Source organism: Cynocephalus volans, chromosome 1 (genome assembly GCF_027409185.1).
Source record: "Cynocephalus volans isolate mCynVol1 chromosome 1, mCynVol1.pri, whole genome shotgun sequence".
NCBI classification, from domain to species: Eukaryota; Metazoa; Chordata; class Mammalia; order Dermoptera; family Cynocephalidae; genus Cynocephalus; species Cynocephalus volans.
Genome location: NC_084460.1, coordinates 57,854,320 through 57,877,459, shown reverse-complemented (window position 1 = coordinate 57,877,459; position 23,140 = coordinate 57,854,320). Strand labels below are relative to the sequence as shown.

General features: G+C 55.9%; 1 protein-coding gene across 1 annotated transcript in view; it reads right to left on the bottom strand.

Annotated features, from left to right (window-relative positions):
* Positions 1-23,140, bottom strand: part of MYT1 (myelin transcription factor 1) — a 37,083-nt gene that overhangs the window by 7,061 nt on the left and 6,882 nt on the right. Inside the window, exons 5-16 of the mRNA XM_063094412.1 lie at positions 21,081-21,947; positions 18,152-18,286; positions 17,408-17,498; positions 16,090-16,203; positions 13,039-13,253; positions 11,424-11,548; positions 10,589-10,858; positions 7,633-7,787; positions 6,512-6,574; positions 6,331-6,399; positions 2,603-2,665; positions 2,176-2,259 (exon numbers count right to left, since the gene is read on the bottom strand). Coding sequence (XP_062950482.1) covers positions 2,176-2,259; positions 2,603-2,665; positions 6,331-6,399; positions 6,512-6,574; positions 7,633-7,787; positions 10,589-10,858; positions 11,424-11,548; positions 13,039-13,253; positions 16,090-16,203; positions 17,408-17,498; positions 18,152-18,286; positions 21,081-21,947 — 2,251 coding nt within the window. The remainder of the gene's footprint in view (positions 1-2,175; positions 2,260-2,602; positions 2,666-6,330; positions 6,400-6,511; positions 6,575-7,632; positions 7,788-10,588; positions 10,859-11,423; positions 11,549-13,038; positions 13,254-16,089; positions 16,204-17,407; positions 17,499-18,151; positions 18,287-21,080; positions 21,948-23,140) is intronic.

Genomic DNA, 23,140 nt, shown 5'->3' with positions numbered 1-23,140 from the left:
GGAACTGTTGTATTCCCTGGAACTGCATTCATGGACCGTACTTCAGACGTAGTTTCTTTCTCTCAACAGCTGGTGTCGAATCTTCAGAGTGCCAAGTGACATCATGTTGAGATGTGCTCAGGGCACTGAGTTGTTGTGGTTTCCATGCTCCGTGGTGAGCCAGGGTTTTCCAGCACATGGTGGGGTGCGGTCGCCATGTGTGCCGGTGACATGAGAAATGTGCCCAGGACCAGGGAGCAGAGGTGCATGTCATTTGTCAGCTGCCAGTGTGGCCCCTCCAGGGATGACAGGCAGGCAGGGAAGCATTCAGCTCCCAACCCCCATGCTGGATCCTCAGCAGACTTTCAGGACCAGTTGTAAAGTCGTGGCAAAGGGATTTACCACAAAGTGCTGACGTTTCTTGATCCCAAATGGGGCAGTCACAAGATGTCATAAAAGGAAGCTCTTCCTCCACCAGCCCCTCCAAAATCACAGCTCATGCAGGCTAACAAGATCCTGTCGCTCCGCAGGACCCGGTGCATCTATTAAAGTTTCTGCTCTGGTCTGCACTTGTTTAAAGATGTTAGTTGTTTATAAATATGGCTAAAGTCAATGGTTGGGTGGGAGGCCCTATGAAATGGAAGTGTTAAGTGAGTGCCCTCCCCACCACCCGCCATGGGCTGACCCTGGACTGGCCATGGAGCCGTTAGGAACTTCATTCATGCTGTAAATGCCGAACTGTTTCTAAAAGTCACAGTCTCCACTTGGCTACCGAATTCTTGCTTTTTAAAAGGCAAAGTTGACAGCACATTAGAAAGAGGAAAATCATTTTTCCCAGTTAATTTGAAAATGCTGATCTTGATTTTAATCATTTGCAAATGCAGCACAGTTCACTTATAATATCCCTACCAGCAGGGTCCTTGCATATCCATGAAAGCATTGCATTTATATACTCACAGGCAAATTCCTGGATTCTTAGGAGGAAAAATACTTTCTATCCACCCCAGCGTTTAGTATGCAGGGTTCATAATACCAACAACCATGTATTTTGCATTAATTTATCATTCATTACAATTTTGTTGTAAAAATTAAATAAACAAGCTACGACCTTATTACACCAAACAGCTGGTGGGGCCATCCCCTTCTGAAGAGTGTGCTGCTGCTCAGTGGGCTCCTCCTCTGTGGCTGAGCAGATGTTTGGGCACAGCTGGAGTGAGCTGTGAGGAGGAGTTAGGGCCAAGCTGCTCCCCCCCACCCCCCCAGGAGTGTGAGTGTCCAGCTGCTCTTGGCTCAGCAGGTAACACAGTCAGGGCAGACCTGCCTCCTGTGGGCCTGCTGGGCCCTGCCCTGACTGAGCAGCCCCAGCACTGGGCAGAGCCATCACTTCCACTGCTCACCTGCCAGGGAACCCACCACCCACTCTGACAAGTGTCAGCTCTGAAAGTCCCCCATCCAGGGAAACCCCTCGGTCCTGGGCACACTGGCCGGCGGGTCACGGTCTGTGCCTGTGGAACAGTGTTGCCCCCGCCTGCAAGTGGGGACCAGCTCCCCACTGAGAAAACAAGCTTGCAACCCCAAATGGGGTCATACACAGTCTGGGTTCACCCATGAGCCCCCAAAGACACACAAGCCCCCACCCCAGTGAGAAGGGCAAAGGGGGCAGTTTTTGGCCTCAGGGATTGGGATCACTTAAGGCCGAGGATGTCTTCTTTCCTCCCACAGCAGTGTTGGCCTCAGTTTCAGCCCCTCCAGGCTCTCACTCCACCCGCTCTCTGCACAGGTTGGGGGGGTTTCGGACACGCAGGGTTCAAAGATTCAACATCTTTCTAACCATCCTCTCCTCCCTAAACTCTGCACCTGACCTTTCTTGCCAGATGAAAGTTTGCAAGATTGCAAGGCCTTGAGCCCCTCGCCCAGTGGCCCCCAGGGCACAGGCATCCCCATCAAACAGCCCAGGCCTGAAGCCAAGAGAGGGACCATCACCTGCACCCCCAACGCAGCACCCAGGGCTAATGCCTCCACAGGTGTCGTGGGGCAGGGTACAAGAACTTCAGCAAACACGAGTATTGCCATTGACCAGTTTGGCGGTCAGTTGTATTAGTGAAAAGTGTATCTAGAGGGAGTTTTTAAAATTACAAAGCGCAGGAAAATCCCAACTCTGCCAAGAGGTGCAGGAGCCGGCGCAGCCCGACGTACTTCATCAGCTCCGGGTCCTCCCTGTCGTCCTTGGCGGGAACCACCTTGACTCCGCTCTTCTTGGCACGAGGGCAGCCTGACAAGCTGGTTTTGAAAGAGGAGAACACGCCCCCTTAGTCCCAGAGTAGCAGCTTCCCCTGGGGTCTGCGACCTCCAGAGGGGTCTGCAGGGGCAGTCCTCCCACAGGGCAATGGCGTTACCATGACCCCAACCATGACCCTTTGTCTTTTTATCTTACTGCAGAGAGCAACTTAATCAGCTTCTGGAAACATCAACAATTCAGGCTAAAAAGATGGAAATGGGCTCTTGTTGTCAGTAACATTAATGTCTTCTTCAGAACTTCAGAGCTTTGTCTGAGGAAGAAACACCTTCCCACCGCCCCCACCCCCACCCCACAGCCCAGGGTACAAGGACACGGCAGGCTCACCTCCGGTGTGAAGCATAGTTCCCTGTTATGTGGCCAGAGCCGTCACAGCCAGGCGTGGGGCACCTGCGGAGAAAAGCGGAACTGGGAACAGAGCCCACAAAGAACTTTGGCCCTGGCCCAGAGCCTGGGACCCCCAAAGGGAAGCCATCTGGGCTCAGCCCTTAAATGAGCCCACTCCACCACCTTCCCTAGCCTGGGGTCTCACAAACAGCCCCCTCCTTAAGAACCTCTCCACAGAGGAGCATCACTGATGCATGCCCCAGCCTGCCTACTGCCCACAACAGGGCATCTGCAAGGGTCATCTCAGGGCTTCAGGCCTTTGCACCCCAGTCTTCCCAATGGGGACGAGGAAGGCTGAGAGGAGAGCAGCCAACTGCTGTCCAAAGGGCTCGGCTGAACCTCAGACACCAAGCCTGGGTGTGGACACTGGCCTGCTGGGTCTGCTGAGTCCCAAGGAGACAATGGGCTCCCACCTTGGCCTCCTATAGGGTTCTAGGCTGCACTAGAAGCATCTGGAACACATCAGAGCCCTGACTTTAAACATGAGCACTCAGGAAGACAGACCTAACACCCAAGGCCAGTTCATCTTCCTGGGCACGGCCAGGAGCTTGCTTTCACGGGGGCGGCTCCTGTGGCTGAGTAAAGGAACAGACGCTCACTGAGCGCCTGCTGCAGGGCAGACAGCTCTGCTGTCCCTGGCCTTGTTCTCATTCAGTGAGTATGGGATTCGCACAGCTGGAGGCTTTTGAGGGGATGTAGGTGCCAGCATAGGGTAAGGAGGGGAGACACAAAAGTCCAACTTTATGCACCCAAGAATGTTTGAACATATCATGTAAGTTGGTAAAAATTCCATTTTAATATTACAAGTGTGGATTTCCTTAAATTATTTTCTCCTGAATGTCCACTAAGGAGAGACGTGTGAGTTCCTGCTGGTGGTAGAGGGTGGGAGGAGGCGACCTGATCCACAGGTTAGCCCATCCCCCGTCGGGCCTGCTGCTCTGCACCTCGAGCCTTGCAAGGGTCCTGACCCTGCGGGTGCCAGGCAGGAGTTTGGTGCTTGTGTCCAGGAGCCCATTACTCCCAGAGCACTTCATTGCGGCACTCAGGCTCTAGAGAGGACTCATGCTCTGTGCTGTGACCGTAGTCCTTCCCCACCAGGGTCTTCCAGCAGCACAGGTGGCATCTGGCCTTTGGGGCAGGACATCTTTTTGTTTGGAGGACAGAGGTGGCAAGGGGCAGCCTGGCACCCAAAGGACTCCTAAGGCACAGCAGGTCTGGCCCCGTCTCCCAGACCTTCTTGGAAGTCCTCCTGGGGCATCTTGGGCTACCTCATCCCTGCCCTGTGGATCACACGTTGCACACCTGCTGGCCTGTCAGCAGGCTGACCCATCAAATCATTCTCCAGTCTTCATGGGACCACGATGTGGGCACAGGGACATATCACCATAGGGGAGTTCCTGCTCTCTGGAAGGCCAAGTCCAGAGAACTGAAGACAGTTGCCCTCCTTCTTGGGTTGGCAGCTGCTCAGATGGCCTCAGTGGCGGCAAGCCCAGCTCTGGGCTGTGAGTGATGCCAACAATGAGTGGCAGACATGCCCTGACGGCCCCCGTGAGTGCTCTCGGGTGGGGGCGTGACTCCTACAGTGCCAGCAGTCCCTGACGTGGTGGGAGAGGGCCATCCTGCACTCCTCGCCAAGGCCTGATTCCACGGCTTTTCCCAAGAGTCATTCCAGAGAGGACAGTGCTCATGCGGTGAGAGGAGCAGGTGTCCTCACTGGGCGCCCCTTCCACCACCTGCCTCTGAGAACCTTGTCTGGGCGCACATCAGTGTCATTGCTGAGCCTGTCCCTGTGCAGAGCCTGTCACACCCTGGCAGGTACGGCCTGTACCCGACTCCCCACACATACGGAGATCTGAGTGGCTGAGGTAGCCATCTCCTCTCAGCCCTACGTCCCACCCCTAGCCACTCCAGGTGCATGGAAGGGAGGAGCAGATGCCCACATCATCCAAGACTGTCTCTACATCCAGGGGTCGATAGGGAGGCCACCAACAGTTTTCCTGGCTCCAGAGAGGCTGCCTCGACCCCTCACTGCCACAGGCTGGTCAGGACGGCTCACACCTGATGTCCACTCGGACAGCAGGAGGAGGAGGGAGAGAGAGCAGCATTGGTCAGATCGTCCCTGCCCACGCTGTGGTCTGCAGGAGGTGAGGAATGGGGCTCCCATGGAAAGACCCCCAGGGGATGCCTCCCTGCTGAGGCTCATTTTCACACTAAGAAGACTTTTTTGTTGTTGAAATTTCTAAAGAAGTTTTGGGTTAAGGTTCTTCTCAGGCTCTTAGTCTTAGAGCACTAACCCTCTTGGTTTCTGAAACTTGCCAAGTTTCCTTCCACTAGCCCTGAGCATCGGCTTTGCAGGATAGAAAGGACCCCAGTGGCATAAGAGTCACTGGGTGCATGTGGTCCCATCTCTAGTTCTAGAATTACTCGGGCCCTTAAATGTAAAAACTGATCATAGTTAGAAAAGAAAGCAGAATTGGAAAAGAAAGAAAAGAAAAGAAAGTAGGAAAAAGGAACACAAGAAAGATAGCAAGAGAAGACGGAAGGAGCGACAGAGGGGTCCCTGAGGCTGCACGTTTCAACTCTGAGTTTCTGGGGCCAGACACTGGACGAGGGGGGCGGCAGAAGGAATGAATAAGTAAACATGTGGTCTAAGCCTCAGAAAATGCTACGTACGTGAGAGGCACTAGCACCAAGAATAAAACTGAAGCAGTGCAGTCAGCCCCGCCTCCCCTCTGTGGGCACTGAAGGGCCAGTGGTAACGGCACGCTCCTGGCTACCCTGAAGCTCGGGAGCTCTCTGTCTGCTCTAAACCAGCTCAGGCCCCTTTGAGCCTTCAGCAATTCCAGAGGCCCACAGGAGGGAAGAACACCCCTGGAGAAGGGTGACCTGAGGGGACGAGAGTGGAACCCCCTCCTTCAAGGCCTCAGCTCAGCCCTGGTGCTCAGGACGAGCTCCCCGTGGCTCAGGGTCACATGGTCTGTGATGTCCCATCTCTACTGAAGGCATGAAAACCAAAGGCAGTGACAGTCCCCGAGTCTAGACCAAAAGGACACCAATACCTGGAAACCTCTGGGTGCTTGCGCTTAGTGGTACGGGACTGTCAAGCAAACTAGCTGGTGCCCACAGGCCTGGTCTGCCCTGCCTGCATATCAGGGGCAGGGAGGCGCAAAAGCAGGAGGGGTGGGCCCAGCAAAGAAAAGGCGCAAGCAAGGAAGGAGGCGAGTCTGGGAGGGGACCAGGGGCCAAGACAAGCAGTGGAAGGGCTGCAGAATGAGGGCAAAGAGCCTCATCCTTCATTGTCAGCATGCAGCCGTTTAGCAAGAGCCACATGGCCTGCAGCCGCTAAGCCACCCAGGACTTACAAGCCACGGCCAGTTCTGGGTTTTCCCAGATCTCTAGGCAGGGAGAGAAGCAGGCCCAGACAGCCGGCCTGGGGTCCTCAGGAGAGGCTGGGGGTGAGGGAGAGGCAGACAGCAGAGCTCAGAGCAGGGGACACAGATAGCACAGCCCCAGACAAGCAGAATCGGCCCTTCCGCAGCCCTGCCCCAACACCCGTCCCAGGAGAACGGAGCCAGGCTGGGGTCAGCGCCTTGGAGAAGGTCAATTCTGGCAGGAGCCTCGTGGAAGGACAGAGCAAAGCGAGGCGCCGCCAGGGAGCGCAGACATACTTGAGGTCAGCAGAGTGGGCAGCCATGAGGTTTCTGAGGCTCTTGTCAGCAAGAGGGCAACCAGAGAGGCTGAAAGAGAAGACATGGGATATCGGGGTAAGCCAGAGAGGGGTGCAGAGGAGGAGAGGAGGAAGACCCGCCACAAAGCACCCAGGCCAGCCAGACCCAAGCGGGGACAAACCTGCGGTGGGAGGCATAGTTGCCGGTGATGTGGCCACTGCCGTCACAGCCGGGGGTGGGACAGCTGGACAAAGGAAAAAGAGCGTCAGCACAGACAGCAACGCACACTGCAGGCCTGCCCCAGGCAAGGCTACTCCAGGAGGCTGGCGCCACTCTGGGCTCACTCACAAACCCAGTGGCAGCTCCTCCTACCCTCAGCTCTCAGGACCGTGCCTCGCCTCTTAGACTGGAAGTTTCTCCCACACAACTTCACTTGAGAAGGAAAAAGTAGCCAAATTAAAGTTGAAATTAGGATGCCTCTGAAGCACATGTGCTTATGTGTGCATACACGTGTGCCCATGAACACACAGGCAAGAAGTTCCTTCCCTTTTCCAATCCTTGAAGCAGCACAGCCTTCCTCGATGACCAGGCCTCAGACCAGAGCGTGGATTCAGCCATCCCAGGGAGGGCCAGCCACGGGGTAAGACGAAACTAGTGCGGTTCAGGGTAGGGAGAGGAGGGTCCTCAGGAATGACATCTGAGCACAGGTGAGGCTTGGATTGTCTGTGGCGCAGGTGCCAGGCGTAGCCTCTCACAATCTTCTAGGAAAAGGGGTTGGCAATGGGAGCTGGCCAGAAGGCCGCTGACTAGGGATGATCCCTGGCCACCAGCAGCTCTGTCTGCTTCAACCCGTGAGGACTTGCTCAGGAGGCAGCCTTGGGGCCCAGCCGGGCTACCAGAGCTGAGGCAGTGTGGCCCACGCCTTCGCGCACTGAGCCCAGGGCAGAAAGCACCTGGCCACAGCCTCAGGGAGAGGACCAGGCCCCTGGCTACCCCTGAGGGCCTCCCATGGAGCTCTCTGCTCACTTCTCCTCAGCCCTCATTCTGCTCAGCTCCGTCCTGCTGTGCAGGCTGGGCCAAGGGTTCTTCCTTGTTCTTAATTACTTTTAGAGGATGGTGTTAAGGCCCAGCACAGAGCAGAGATAGCGGGAGACATCTGTTACTCATTGCGGGTTGCCTGGCTCAAGGTGGTCAGGCCAAGATGGAGGAAGACCCTGGCCTGAGCAGACACGGTGGTCATGGGTTGGGACCCAGACCACAGAGGGTTTCCTAAAAGTCATGCCAGCCAACACAAGCACTTACGTGAGTAGCTCCTTCTTTATGTCCTTGGAGAGAAATTTCAGCTTAAAGTTGGTCAGGGTGACTTCCCCCGGGTACTTGCGCTCCTCAAAATTCTCTTCCGACACTTCCTGGTCATCTGCTTCAGAAGAAGCAAAAGAATGGGCTGCTGGCTCTGACTGCAAAAAACCAGCAGGGAGATGTTTTAACCGGCTGGCGGAGAGGCCCGGGTACCCAACCCGGGGGAAAGGGAGAGGGACACTGCAGTTCAGTGTCCACAGAAGCATTTGCTGGAGCCTCCTGTCTTCTGACAAGGAAAGAAGGCCTAAATGCCCTCCACAAGACACAGAAGACCACAGCCCTGAGCAACTGAATTCCTCCCCCGCCACAGCCAGGGCTCCTGAGCGCCCCAGAAACAAGGAGACCAGGTGCTGCACAGCACGCAGGCCCCTAAAGCCCTCTATGGCCTCAGGCATGTGGGTCACCTCCACCACGTCACCCCACAATGTAAACATCAAGGTACAGTTCCCTCCAGAGCCAGGGACAGCAGTCAGTAGGCAGTAGGCACTAAATAATTGTTGTAGAAACACCATGAAGATGAGATGGCACAATGAGAGTAAAAGTTATGACATTCACAGTGACCTTGAGACTTTCTGGCCTGATGTCCCCGTCAGCCTGAGGCCTTGACCACAGAAGGCCCTTAATAAACACTGGGTCTGAAGGGCATCTGTTCACCACATGCAGGCTTAGTGCTGCAGATGCAGGTTCAGCCAGGTGCAGGCCTCCCTCCCATTGAGGGGCCAGGGTGTCCATGGAGAGCCAGGAAGGCCAGCGTCCTGCAGGACGACTGTAAGAGAGGCTCAGATTCCACTGTGGGCACAAACTTGCTCTGCATCCCAGGTGAGTAGTTCAACCTATTGGGGCTCAGGCACTGCACTTTCACGCTTGAGATCACAGCTGCTCCTCACAGGTTTTTGGGGTTGAATGAGGAAATGTCTATGAAGCGACAGCCCAGTGTAATAATGGACTCTGTGGTGCTGCTGTATTACCTCTGTCACCATAACTGAGCAAGTCCTGCAGAAAGTGACTAATTCGCCTGAGCAAGTTGGATGAAGCTCCTCAGAGCACGTGTTAGGCTTAGTCTTCAGGATAAATGGGGCTTCTCAGAAGTGGCAGGGAGGAGGCTGTTCCAGAGTAGGAAGAGTGCCTCAGAGGCCGTGGGCTCCAGGGGCCTATAGGATCTGGGGGCAGTAAGGAGGGGGTGCTTCCAGGGATGTGGGGTGTGGGAGGAGAGGCTGAGGAGTGGGCGACTGCCCTACCCAGGCAGGTTGGGGCAAGGAGCATCAGGGCAGAGCAGAAAGGAGGGTGTGGGTCAGGAGTCCAGGGTGGTGGTAGAGGGACAGGAAAGGGCCTGATTCAGGAGGCCTTTCTGGGGTGACCCATGCCTAGGAGATGGGTGGGAGGAGAGGAAGGGATCATGAGTGAACCAAGGCTCTGAGTGCAGAGTGGACCATTGACCACTGCTGCCAGGTGGAGCGAGCGGGCAGGCTACAATGGGCAGGGACCTCCGGACCTCTGAGACCTAGGTCACCCCACAGAGGGCAGCTGCATTCCTGGGAAGGGACATGATCTGAGAGGACGTGTTAAGGGAGAAGAGGGGGGCAAGCAGCCTGAGAAATCAGCACTGAGCTGGGGGCCAAGGAAGGGGCAGGGGGACAGCCCAGGACACAGCCTGTGGGCCACCGACCCACTCGAGGCTGAGGAGTCACACCAGCAGTCTGGGGCAGCCTGGTGAGGGTGCAGGAAGGAGGGGGTGGTGGCAGCTCAATCCCAAGAGTGGAATGTGGATATCAGAAGCTTCCAGGCCCAAGGAGAAGAGCAGATGGTGGAGACACCTTATCGGAGGGCACCCCCGCCTCAGACAGCTCCCACCCAGCATGGGAAATCACATCTCAGCAGTCTGAGGTGTGCATGGCTCCAGGGGTAGCCTCCCTCCACCCGGGACCAGCTTGGGGTGGCCCCTCTCTGGGACCTGACCTCAAACAGGAGCCAGCGACCATGCCAGGTGACATTACCCTGGGGCCCAAGCTGCTCCTCTGTGAAAGGAGAACTGTGAGAACCACCTGAGTGCAGTGTGAGGCTCAGACACACAGTGAGGATGGAGCCTGGAGGAGCCTGGCCCCACTGCCCCATCCCTCCTTGGGGCGCCTTGCCCTGCTCCCTCCACAGGGGCCCATCCCCCCTCTTGAAGGACCTGGGGGAGGGAGGGGCACCTGCAGGCCTCACACACTGCCAACACCGCCTGGACCCTGCGCCACCCTCAGCACTGGACTTTGCTCTTCAGGACACACACCTCTTTAGGGAAAAGCCCTGAGCCAGCTGGCATCTGAGGGCTCTTCTTTTTCGTGTTTCAAGGAACAATTGAAAAGGGAATGTTCCACTGCTCCCCAGGCCACAGCTCTAACACCAGCGCCAGGTTGGTTCTGGTCTTAGGGACTCAGGCCACTGCCCACCATGGGGGTCCTGAGCCCAAGGCCTCCAAGCCAGGAGTTTTCTCACTTCCTTGGCCCAAGGAGCTGAGCAGCTGAGCCCTGTTTGTATAGCAGGTGTGCTCTGCAGGTTGGCGAGAGGCTCACAAAACCAAGGAAATCCAAGCTTTTTTCCGACCCTCCCCATGGGATCTGGAAGAAGCCCTTCTCCTCCCCATGACTTTGGAGTGCCCACATTGGTGCTGGCCACCGTGTTCCACAGACGTGAGAAGACCACCCCTCTCTTGATGGGATAAGGCTTCAGCACAGCCCTATAGGTGGACACCGCACACCCCCACCGGAGGGCAGGGCCCTGAGTCCCAAATGCCCAGGGGTAAAGGCCCTGCGTGGAAAAGGCTCTGCCAGAAGCTCGTAGGTGCAGCTGCCTGGAGAAACAGCCCACAGGCAAAGCAGCCGCTGCCGCCAATTGCCGCACAGGCCCCTGCACCCACCTCCTCGGGCTCCTCCTCTCGCGGGCGGCTGGGCTTGGTGTAGTCCAGGGGCCGGTCCCATTCGTCCTGGCGGGAGGCCTGGCTGGACTGGGGCGACGTCATGGAGCTACTAGGGGCGCTGGTGCCACTCTGGCGTTGGGAGGCATCTGGAGACTTCACACCGGGGCTGCTGCTGCAGCTGCTACTGCTGGGGAAAGCACTTTCTCGTTTCCGGTGCTTGTGCATGCTCAAGTCCAGGGTTCCGTTTTCATCTACCTCAATGTCCACAGGCTACAATTGCAAAGGTGAAATCTGTGTCAGAGATTCCAGCCCTTTCCTACATGTGCCTTGTGATACATTTTAATCAGATTTACAGAGAGCCCAGACTACTGATTCCTAGGGAAGGAAGCAGAGCAACCAGAATACACAGCCGCTGAGAGGAAAAACCCAATTGCCCCTTCCTCATCTGCCACAAAGAAGGCCCTACAATCCCTCCTGCCTCACAAAAGCACCAGTGCCTCGAGACATGCCATAACCATGAGTAAGACTAGGTCCTCTGAGCCAGGAGAACGTGTTAGGAACCACCAGACTCAGCGAGGAACACATGGGAACACGTGTGCACACACTTGGTCCCCCTTTGCACGTACATGGAGCTCTCTCAGGGGGACCCACTCAACCTCTTCCATCACTGGGGCCCTGGCCAGGAGGCAGAAGAGGTAAGAATGAGAATTGCCGATGAGACACTAGCTGTTTCTGGGGACATTTTGCACAGGACATTTTGCGCAGGAAGTGGGTGGGCCTGATTGCAAATTTCACCCACTCATCTGCTCTCAGAGGGCTCCAGAGCCACCCCGACCTTGCTGGGGGGCTCCTGTGGCTTCGTGCTGAGGTTCTCAGGCATCTCCCAGCAGCGCGTGGAGAGGTTCAGGATGGCGGTGGCAGCCATGTGTGCAGCCTCGGCGTCGTGAGAGTAGTCGAAGCCTGCAGAAGAGGAAGTGCTCCTCACATAACTACTGGAGGGGCTGTGCCTGGGGGAAGAGGCCTTTGGGAAAGGTTTGGCTGCAAAAAGGGAACAACACCAGGCTTATTTAGAACTTGGATGGAGGTGGCAATGGCAGACACGTCCAGAGGACGTGGGATGGCTGGGGCCCGCAGCTCAGCCATCCATCCCACCCCCGTGTCCTCACAACCCCCACTCCCCTGCCCTCCTCTCAGGTACTGAGAAGGCAACCTCATTTCTGGCCTGATCAAAATTTGGGCAGAAAGAGTAAAACCCTCCAAAGACTTTCCAGCAGCCCTGACATTTCAAACAAAAATAACTTCTTTATCAGCAAATGCTTATTGAGAGGCTGAAGAATTCTGTGAATAGGATGAATGTTTGGAATATCACTCAAGTAGGAAAATTTTGTCACATTGTCTCAAAAGGGTGTTTCCATATTTAGGCTGACTCCGTTATCCCCAGTAATAGTCACTGCCTCAGTAAAGTAACATTTATTTTTCAAATAAACATGACAAATGAAGGCATAAAATGTTATCTTTTCTAGTAATTGCACTGTAGCCATAAAAGGTGCATTCCAGAAAGGTTCAGAGGTATGGACAGCTCGTGTAGAGTCCCGCTCTCTACCAGCACCATTGCTGGCCTTCATCTAAGCAGGTGTGTGTGCCTGGAGACACACAGGTCTCCCTCCTCACGAGCAAGTTCTGCCCAAGTTAGGAAGCGAGTCTCACACTCCAGCTGGCAGCTGCATCAATCAGCACTTTTACTATTAACACTGCTGCCGCATCAGAGTGGTGACGGCATTCACTGGGAGATGCCAGCTCCAGCCTCATGTGTATGCAGGGGCTTTTCCATGTCACATGCACTTCCAGGGCTAACGGGCTGTTGCTCAAGTTAGTGCAATAAATGTCAGGAAAAGACAGGAAGGATTTTTCTTAAAGGTTTGTAGGGATGATTTTTGTCAGTACAATAACCTAGAAAATGTATTGCCAATATCACAAATAACACATTGTATCCAGTAAGATGGTCCCATGCAGGAGGGCAAGCGCTCCTACCAGGTGCTAGGGCTCAGCCCAGGGTCTGTCTGACCCTCCCTAGAGGCAGTGCTGGGAGGGGAGACCCTGCTGCATTGGGGTTAAACAGGTTGCATGAGGATGCTTGGAAGAGTGGGCTCTCTCAGGATGGACCACGTCAGTGAAGTTATTCTTAAGTCTTTGGACATACACATCCATAAAGGATCTGGTTTTGTTTCACAAATAATTAGGAGATACATAAAGGTTAACAGTGAACGAAGAGAGGCAATGAAGAGATGCAGGCCCCGGGGAAGCCACAATGGTGTCCACTGGGACTGCTAAGTTCTCAGGAGAGATCGCCTCCTTTCTAGCTCGTTGAGAGGCCCTCCTCCACCTCCCCTCAACTCCTGCCCCTCCCAGGAGCAGTGCAGGAACAGAAAGAACAGTGCTCCCCAACTTACATTGAAAGGCTTTAGGTGAGGTTTCGCTGGTCTGAATCTTTGGGGCAAGCATGCGTTTGCCAAAAACCTGAGCATCGAAACTTGCGTAGTCAAAGGTGACCTTGGAGAACTTCTCCAGCTCCTTGGCCAAGTTGGCCCTGGGCGTAGCAGGGGCCACATTGGGCCGGTAGCTCCCATACGGAGGGACCTCGAGCTGCTTCACAAAGCACATGGGCCTGGGGTTCAGGACAGAGATGCAGAGCCCTTGAGGATGGGACCTAGGGACCCCATGCTACCTGCCCCTCCATCCCACAGCCCAGGCAAGGGTCCCACAGGGTCCAGTGAGAATGGAGACCCAGGGAGACCCCTCCTCTCCAATATCCCACCACAAAAGCCTGGTCAGAAATCCACCTCTCAGGGTACAGGGCGCCTGGAGCAGACCTGTGACCTGCATGAGGAAGAGTTGCCTGCAAGGAGGAAGCAAGATACGCCTAGAGAAAATGGCGGCAGAGCCAGGTGTGTCCTCAAGCCAACAGCATTAGCCAGAGGTGGGAGGGCCTGAGACTTTCCCCAGAACAAAAGAGCAGATTTCAAACAGCTTAGCTACAATTAGTGCAAGCCCTTGGCAGGCAGCCCCACGGTCACACAGCCCAGGACAGCAGCGAGCCACTCCAAGGCAGAATTCCAGTGGCAGAATAACCTAAAACTCCCCAGCAAGGAAGGAATTAGGGAGTCTAGAGGGGACCTGGGTCGGTGCATTCCTGAGGAGTGGCCTTGGAGCCAGGCCTGACTCAGTTCTTTACTCAGGCAGGGGCTTGGCCCTCAGCTGTCCTCTTCTTAAAGCCAGGTTGAAATGCCTCCTAGAGGCTTCTGGAAGGGTCCATGACAGGCATGAAAAGCCACTGCAAGCACTCAAAGAGTTCAAGTTTTTACACACACAAAAGATGGCATGAAGACACTGGCCCAGACAGCACAGGAGACAGGAAAGAAGGCTGGTGACCCCCACAGCGTACTGAGGGGCTTCCACACCAGTCAGCTCAGAGACGGAGGGAGAGAGGAGCAATGGCTCTGGTCCAGAAAGGTGTGGTCAGTGGAGTTAAGAAGCTGATGGTGAGGACTTCCAAGGCACTGGGTGCTACAAGAACATGCACATGGCCTGAGAAGAGACACCTGGTGTAACCATGACAGGGCCACCACTAAAGGGCCTGGAGAAACCAAACACCACCGGGCACAGGCATGTGCCCCTTCCCCAAGAAAGTCGGGGCCCAGGCTGGACTCTGGACCCGCCGCTTCTGGAGAAGTGGCAAGAGCAAAACCAGCAGGTGCCAGCAGGGGCCTGGTTACTTTTAAACTTCAGATTGGTACCACTTTTTGATGGCTTCCTTGGTCAGGGCTTCAGCCAGAATCTATAGACTCAGTATCCATGGTGGCAGCAAAGCTTTGCAGAAGCCTTTTACAGAATCCACAGGGCCTGACAGGACGCCCCTGCCACAATCACTACTGTTCGGCGAGGGTGCACAGGGGGCTGGGGAAGGCAGAGAGTCGCTGAAGCCCCATGAGAAACTTCCAAGTTTGTCGTTCTGCTTTCATAGGTGAGCAAACTGAGGCTGAGACCCAGGGAGTGCAGCCTCTGTGGCTGGAGCCTGCTTGACTCTCTCCCCAGCCTCACCTGCCTCACACCAGGGCCAAAACAGTTTGAGATTTTATCAGTGACTTAGATCAAGGCAGGGAAAGGATCAAATTAGGAACTGACATGAAGCTGGATGGAACAGCAAGTAAGACAGAGGAGAGAAGCAGCCTCAATCCACTGTGAGAGCTGTGGGTGGAGAGCCAGCGGGGCCTGGTGGAGCTGCAGGCACCGTGGATGGGAGGCGAGCATGCCTGCAGGGCAGGAAGGCGAATCCCCATCCTGCCCAGAGACCCACAGCTTCTGAGAAACCCTCCAGAGCAGCCCCGGGAAGGACCAGGGGGCGGCACAGCCGAGGGGAGCGGTTAAGATCATCTGGCTGGACTTTTCCAGGCATGTGCCAGGGAGGGACGGGGCCAGGAGGGCCCTGAAAGGAGGTAGGCAGTGAGAAGGGCTGTGCTATCATTCACTCGTGCCAGCCAGTACAACACACTCTCATTTGGGGAGAAAGACATGGAGCGGGGGTCTCAGAACCAGGGAGGGGGAAACGTGCATGTTCCAGCTCCTCTGAGAAAGTGGGAGCAGGGTGTCCACTGAGTAAGGACAGTGAGTTGGGAAAGGAGCAGGTGGGAGTGTCCCAGACAGCGAGTGCCTCACAGTCCAGGCACTTGGCCCCACCAGGTGGAGAGCTGTGGTGGACAGCAAGACTCTGAAGCCAGACTGGCTGGGAGGGGTGGCCTTGGGCAAGTCCCTGAGCCTCTGGCCTTATTTGTGGCACCCACCTCCCAGGGTCACATGGATGGAGGGGACACCAAGCAGATACATTCTGAATGGTCTTTTGGAGGCCCCCTTATTGGTGAAAGCCTGTCTACATGTGCATACACATGTGCACCTGCACTCACATGTAAACATACTCACATGCATGCACATACACAGGCATGCAGATATGCACACACATCCCTACACCCATGCACACACACCTATGTGTACACATGCCTACTGCTGTCTCAGAGCAACACCTGCACCCACTGCTCTCCCTTGGCTTAGGGTCTATCCCTAAGGCAGGGGAGAGACAGAGGCAGGACAGCCAGGGATTAGCAGCTTGGGGTGCTTGCTGGACAGCTGTGGCCCTTGGCTGATGCAATCTGCTCTCTGCAGAGAGGACCAGCATCTCCACAAACAAATCCCTGAATAGCCTCACATGGTCATTCCAGATGTCTTTGGGGAGAGCAAGGCGGAACAGCCTGTGGCTAAGGCTGGTGTTAGGGCCTTGGTGGAGGTGCTGGCAATGTGGCAGACGTGTCTGTCCCATGTGACCCCTAAAACTGCTCCTCAGCTCTGCCCTGGGGGAGGCCCCTGGGGTGTGTACACATACACTCACACACTCACACAGAGACTGGCACCCGGGAGGCAGCCCCTTCCGTCCTGTGGTTCATCTCACTCACCTGAGGATCCGATCGGAACTGGAGCTATTCTTGGAAAGGTCTCCTGTCTGTGGCTGCTGCTTCTCATGAGATTTGGCTAATTTTTCAGCGGCAGCAATGGGACACCCAGACAAACTAGAGCAAGGAAAAGGGGGGACATCTGAGCCTCCCCCAAGCCTGGCCTGTCCCAGTGGCCAGGCATGTGGTTCTCGGAGCAACATCATTCAGACACGAGAGCCCCAGTAGTGCAAAAAGCCGAGAGGTAGAACAAGCCTGTCATTCTGCAGGACAGAGGTTTTCTGTCTGGCTCTGTCCTTGAGCCCTCAGAGTTCAAGCTGCTTAATCAGTTTCTGTTGTGGGAAATTCTAAGCCAATGACACACAAAGATGAAATACATACTAAGGCCTTCAAAGCTCTGGACAAAGATGCCTGCTCTGTGTGGCTGTGGGTGTGGGTGAGGGATAGGCCTGCCCCTCACCTCCCCTGGCCCATGACCACGGTGCTGACTCAGGAGGACATAGCCCTTCCCAGGAAAATGCCCAATCTATGACCTGGAGGATCAGCTTCACCCATCAGGCTGAGTTGACTGTGAGCTCCAGCGCCAGCCCCTCAGCCAGCCTAGAGAGGTGATGTAATCACATCACTCGGGAACTTGGCCTTTTTCCAAATGAAGTGACCTCAAAAGCTCTGGCAGTTCTTTCAGCTGATCATGTGCCTGCTGGGGTAAAGGCACATGCCACAGAGTCCACCGCCACCCACGGTGCTCTGGGTGAGGCTGGGGGTGTGGTCATGGAAAACGGGCCGACAACTAAACCTGGAGAGTGACCTGCAAGCCTTGCTCCCACCCGGGTCTCAGTGCTCCCAGAGAGCAGCCCAGAGTGCAAGGCTGGCCTTCTGAGGTTCCTGTCCATGTCTGCACTTTCTCTCCACCCACTGGCAAGAGCCAGTGTGCAGAGGTTTTCCACATATGGGCAGGACACAAAGTCTCCACCTGGCTTTCCACACGGGCATCAGACATATCTGAAAGGGTGCATGCTCACTCCTCCATGAGCCACCCTCTGATCTCCCAGGACCCCCAGCTCACAGGGGTATGAGCAGCAACACCACTGGGTGACTGCACCTCTGAATCCTGCTCTGCCCACACAAAGGCCCCTTGCATCCTAGGCCTGTCCTGACTTTATAACCACCCATTGGGGCAGCAGGCAGGAAGGAGGGTGGCACTCAGGGGGTACCTGGCAGGCCAGAGCACCATCCTAGGTGAGGGCTCAAGGCCAGGGCAGGGACAAACACTGCAGGCTCAGCCCGGATCCCCCACCACATGCTGGCTCAGCCCAAGTACCTTCTGTGCGTGTTGCGGTTGCTGTTCACGTGGCCCTGGCCTGTGCAGCCAGGAGTGGGGCACTTCAGCACATTCTCATGCATGGCCAAGACTATGAGAGAACCGGGGAGGGGGGCCAAGACAGAGAGAGTGGGTGAGTGCATGGGGGCTGGAGCCCTGCCCACGGGCTGCAGCTTTATAAGTGGATTGGAGCAACAACCTGGGGCAGCCCCAGCCCCCAAGAGCCTGTAAATGTGAGCCCCAACCTCAGCCTGGTCCAGGCACACCCTTTCCACCGTGGTACCTGCCTCCTGCAACAGAAACCAGACTCGGCTTTAAAGCCTCCCATTGTTCTGTGTTCCGGCCCCTAAACTTAATTTCCATCATTATTGCTTCTAGCCCAAAGGTAAGGACAGACATTTGCTTCCTGAGCTTTCAGAGTATAGAGGTCACTGCATGAAGGCCTCTGCCTCCCCAGCTCAGTGACCCTGGCCTGCCCTCCAGTCGATCTGTCTGTGGCAGTCTCTCAGGGGTGCTGACCCGGGCTGGCACCTCCAGGTTGACAGTGGCGTGGGTTGCAGGTCCCCAGCCTCAGAGGGCTCAAGTTTGGGCTTAGGCAGTCTGGGGAGGAGGTACAGATGAGCATCCGAACAAACCAAAGGGACAGGACCCTGGGAGACCATTCCTCTCCACAGACATCACCCAGACACCTCAGAGGAGGCCTGAGCTTCACAATTTGGGTTAACAGTGCGTGCAGCTACTCACTCTCTGGGGGGATCCTGTCTTTGTGGGGACAGCCAGACAGGCTGCGGTGGTGAGGGTACAACCCAGTAACATGGCCAGTGCCGTCACAGCCTGGTGTTGGACACTTGATCTCACGCTTCTCAGCTCTTGAAGGATCTAAAACATACAAGATGTGTTGTTTAGAGCCAGGAAGCTGGATGGTGGTGGTGAGCGTGGAGGGGGCAGGGACAGCTCATGACCCCTCACTCTGACTGTCCAGAGAGAAGGGAGGCTTCTCAGGAGCCCAAGAGGGACCAGAGGCTGGACAGTGAGGTGACCCTAGAGAAACTGGTCCAACTCTGGCTATCTGCGTGTAAAAGCCCAAAGACTGCCCTGACTACCCCAAATAGCAGGATGTGCAGTGTTTTAAAGAGAACAACCTCGACGGTAGCTGGAGTCCCCTTTCTTCCCTCCTGCTGATGGTGTGGAGGCCTCGAGAGTCAGCCAGGAGATGTCCTTGGGACTTGACAGCAGGAGGACAAAGAGGTCAAGTAACTTATCCAAGGCTGCATGACTAATAAATGCCTGAGCAGAAATTTAAACCCAAATCTCAGTTATTGACCTCTTCTAGCCTCTGCAGGCTCAGATAAATCACAATTGAGTGTGGGGACCAGAAGGGACACGGAGGATCTTCAGAACATAGCTGACATCTCAGAGGAAGTCCTGCTAGATGAGCCGTCCCCTTCGGGAGGGTGCAGATGCCACAGTGCTGATCTCAGAACCCCCACCCCAGAGACGGTGGAGCCCTAGCAAGGGCTCCCATGGGAAGAAGCCCTGGCCCTGATGCTCCGAGTTCAAGTAGGCAGGAAGTCGGATCCCACCTGTTCAGATGGGGGCATCCTGTAGGCTCCCGAATCTGTGCCCAGCACCTCCCTCCTGAGTTTGCTGCTGCTGCCCCTCAGCCTGCATCCAGAACTCTTGCTGTATCTGCACCCCAAAGTCAGTCTTTAAACCCAGTCCCGCTGTCCATCCCACCACATGTCGACATTTGCATATCCCCACAGTCTGACTGAGCATTGCCTCAAGTCCTCAGCTCTGCCACCTGTGTCATCCAAGGCTCTGTTCCTCTGGGTCCATGCCCTCAAAATCGACCCCTGGAGGCAGCACCCCTTGCATCTGGGTCCCTCGATGTCTGTCCCACATGTCTGAGTCCTCCAAATACCTGGACCTGGGGCCATCACTCAGTGCCTGTGCTCCTCGTACATGTCCCACCAAAGTCTGCCCCAATCTGTGGGCCCCGAGCCTGCCATGCCAAGATGAGCAACAACACCCAGCCCCCCACACCTGCCCCTGAGTCTGCTTCACCTCACCCTTTGTCCCCTTGTGCCATTGCCCTCAAGGCCAGAGCTTGAGAGTGCAGGCCAAAATTGGGGCCCTGAAACAGCCATCCCCAGTCTGTGTCCCCTCGAGAGCGGTCCTCTGGGTCCACCTCACCCTGAAATCATATCCCCACTTGTGTCCCCTCAGAATCTGTCCCCAGTCTGTGTCTCCTCAAGAGCTGTCCTCTGGGTCCACCTCACCCTGACATCACATCTCCAGCTGTGTCTCCTACTGAGGATACAAGCTGTCCCCGAGCTTGTTTCAGATGCATGAGTGTTCCCATAAAATGTGTCCCTTATTTCTCCACTGAATTCCTGGCTATGATGCCTCTTAAGTTACGTCTCACTCAGATCTGTCTCTTCCGTGACCCAGATGTGTTCTCCCAAAGCCTGCCAACATCTGCAGCTCCAGCGTTTTTGGTTCCTGGCTCCAGAGTCTGAGTCACAGCCCACCCAGACCTCTCTCCTATCTGCCCCCTCCCTGGTCTCAGGTAACCCTTCCTGGGGACAGTCAGTGGACGAGCACAGGGATCCCCACACCTGCATTCATCTAGACAAGAGAGGCCTGACTAGGGTAGGGAAAGAAGAAGCTGAGGTCAGGGCAGCTCCCTCGTCTTAGGAGAACAGAGGCCAAGTGTCCAGGTTTCTCTGTAGAGAGTCCTCAGCACCTGGCCCAGTGGGTCAAATGGAGTCAGAGCTGACCTGTCCAAGACCTGGTCTCCTTGTCAGGGTTAGGCTGACTTACTCAGGAGCAGCCCCAGCCAACACTGAACTTGTGCCCCAGGCCGCTGCCCTTTAGCTGAGGAGGTAGTTCAGATGGGCAGTGAGCAGAGCAGAGCCAGCCTGTCCTCCAGACTGTTCCCAGATGCCCCCATAACAATAGTGGCTACAGCCACTCACTGGGAATCTGTCCTCAGACCTGGCCCTCCAGTCTCCCAGCCCCTCCCCAACCACATCAGCCCAGCCCCAAATCCCTTCCTAGCAGCCTGGCCTGACTTCTTCCCTGGATGTCAGCCACTTGGTGAAGCCTGGGGATGCCACCTCTACACCCTGCTCAGGGCCTTGTCCAGAGGCAAAAGCAAAGCCAACAGCAGGCTGCTCCCTCCAGAAGAGCAAGGGACAGACATCTCTGGGTCTATTTGCTCAGCCCCGCAAGAGGATCGACATGGCCCAGCGTGGTGCTTTCCAAGGCCGAAGGCAGTCAAGGGTGGGTTCTGTCATAGCACAACCTCTGCCACTGGCACAAGTCAGGGTGGAAGGGGCAGGCTGGGACCAACCATCTCCAGACAGCAGATGCTGCTGTGGCCACCCACTGCGGCTGGGTCCTATCCCTCCCGCCTGGCTCCTTCTCCCATGTCTCAGCTGTGTCTCTCTCCAAGGCACCCATGAGAAGGAGCATGAGCCCATCTCCTCAGCATCTGACCTCGCTCTGTGTTCTGTGTGAATTTGTCCCTGTGTCTACTTCTCTGCCTTCCCCCCACCCCCAGCCTGAAGGACTCTGGCTGTCTCTCCCTCAGCATCTTCATGCCTGGGGGTGGGGGCTTCATGTCTCTGGATGACAGGATGAGTGGCCAGGCCACCCCAGCCCCTACCTTTACTGTAGCAGCTCTTCCGCACAGCGTCCAAGGGCTTTGCCACCTTCCCTGACTCGCCTGGGCCCAGCTGGCCCTGCTCGGCAGGTGGGCAGCCTGGCTCGCAGACAGCGCGCACTTGCTCGGCCTTCAGGGCGATGGCCTGCTCCAGGAGGCCCAGGTTCCCACGGGTCATCATGTCATGCATCTCCGACTCGGCGGTGACCGTGGACTTCTGGGAGCATGTGTCCTCGTCCCTGTCATCGTCTGAGCGGACCTCCACAATGACAGAGCACTCAGGCTTGGGACTGGGTGGCTCTGGGCGCCGGAGCTCAGGGCCCTTCTGGGCCGAGGTGTGAGAGGCAACGTCTTCGAAGATGACATCAGGAGCTGGCCCCTCCTCCCCTTCCTCCTCCTCCTCCTCTTCATCCTCGTCCTCGTCCTCGTCCTCCTCGTCCTCATCCTCGTCCTCCTCCTCTTCCTCCTCTTCCTCCTCCTCCTCCTCATCCTCGTGACCCAGGATGCCTTTCTGCTTGTTGCACTCCTCCCTAACCACATCCTCCAGGGACTGGGGACACAGCTCCTGGGAATGCTCGCTGGTGACTTCAACAACCTCCTCTGCGTCCTCTGGCTGGATGAAGAGGTCCTTCTCGCCCTCGTCACTGGTGGCTCCCTCTGCAGCCTCCTCCTGAAGCAGGTGCACAGTAGAAGGGCCTGGCCTCGCCACCTGGCCCGAGTCCTCCCCTACTATGGGCTCTTCGGCAATTTGGCCCAAGTCTAGGAGGGAAGTTGCGATGACCCCCTGGTAGCTGCCGTAGCTGCCCTTGGAGGAGCCAGCAGGGCTGCTGACAGGGTTGGATCCAAGACAGGACTTGATGGGGCTCCTTCCTGCACAAAACCAGAAATACCATGGGGGCTGGAGGAGAGTGCCTGGGGAAGTCTGCAGGTCTCTGGTCCCCAGCATACCAGCCAGCCCTCCACCCTGCCCCACCACCCACCCTCAGTGCCACAGCCTGGGGGAAACATGAGACTTCAGAAGTGGAGATGCGGGGTGGCCATTTCTGTCAGCCCCTCTGCCTGAATCCAGAGATCATGGTGGACTCATTTGAGGAGGTTTAAAATGCTAAACCTGCATTTTATAGTTTTTATGGTCCATTTATGGAGCTTAAAGAGAAAATCAGATTTTTTAAAATTATTTCATGATTGGAAAACAGTAAATAAATTTATATTTTTAAAGGACCCACATTTAAATCTTTTAACCACAATCACTAAGCTGTAGTGGGTCTCACCATACACACGCCCTGTGGGACCGTCAGCAAGGACTCTCAGTCCAGCGCTCCCAGTATCGTAGGACCCGGCCCCACCATCCACCCACCCCAGGCGGGGAGAGGCCAAGCATCACCGGGCCCAGGGCAGATATCTGAAGTCCAAATGCCTTCCACATAAGAAAGCAGACAAGTTAGTGTGTTTTCTACCTGGGATCCAGGACTAGCTTGATTCCAGGGGCTGCACACTCACTCCAGAGCCCCAGGAGGGAGATGGGTATGGGGACACTTCCTAGATTGGTTTCCAAAATAAAATAAAAATTCATTTCAGACCCTTCAAGGTCAGCTGACATCAGAAGCTTAGAGAGATGTTGACAGGGGGCTGGACCTCAGGCCTCAGTCCAACCCCCAGGACTCTGCAGATTTGCCAGAGCTCTTAGGGATACGGACTCCTCCTTCCAGGGCCCAGGGGCCACCTTCCCCCACATTCACCAAGGGCTGCATGCCCTGACACAGCCCGTCCTCGTGGGCCCCACAAGGAAGCTGGGCCCCTCTGTGCTTTCCTCGTTCCCCTGCTGGCTTCCCTGGCTCCCCCCCGTCTTCAGAGGCCCCACACGGTGCTTGTTCACCTGATGTTCAACCTGAGGTGTGTCCTCAGTACCTGTCTGTGAGCAATCTGGGGCTAAGCAGACTCCTCACCCTGCCCCAGGCAGCTCCCCTAGAAGGCCGGGCAAGATGGGGTCTGTCTAAGACCCCAATGTACAGACATACAGAGACACAGTCCCATGTCTTCTGTCTGTCTGCCTCCCTCACATG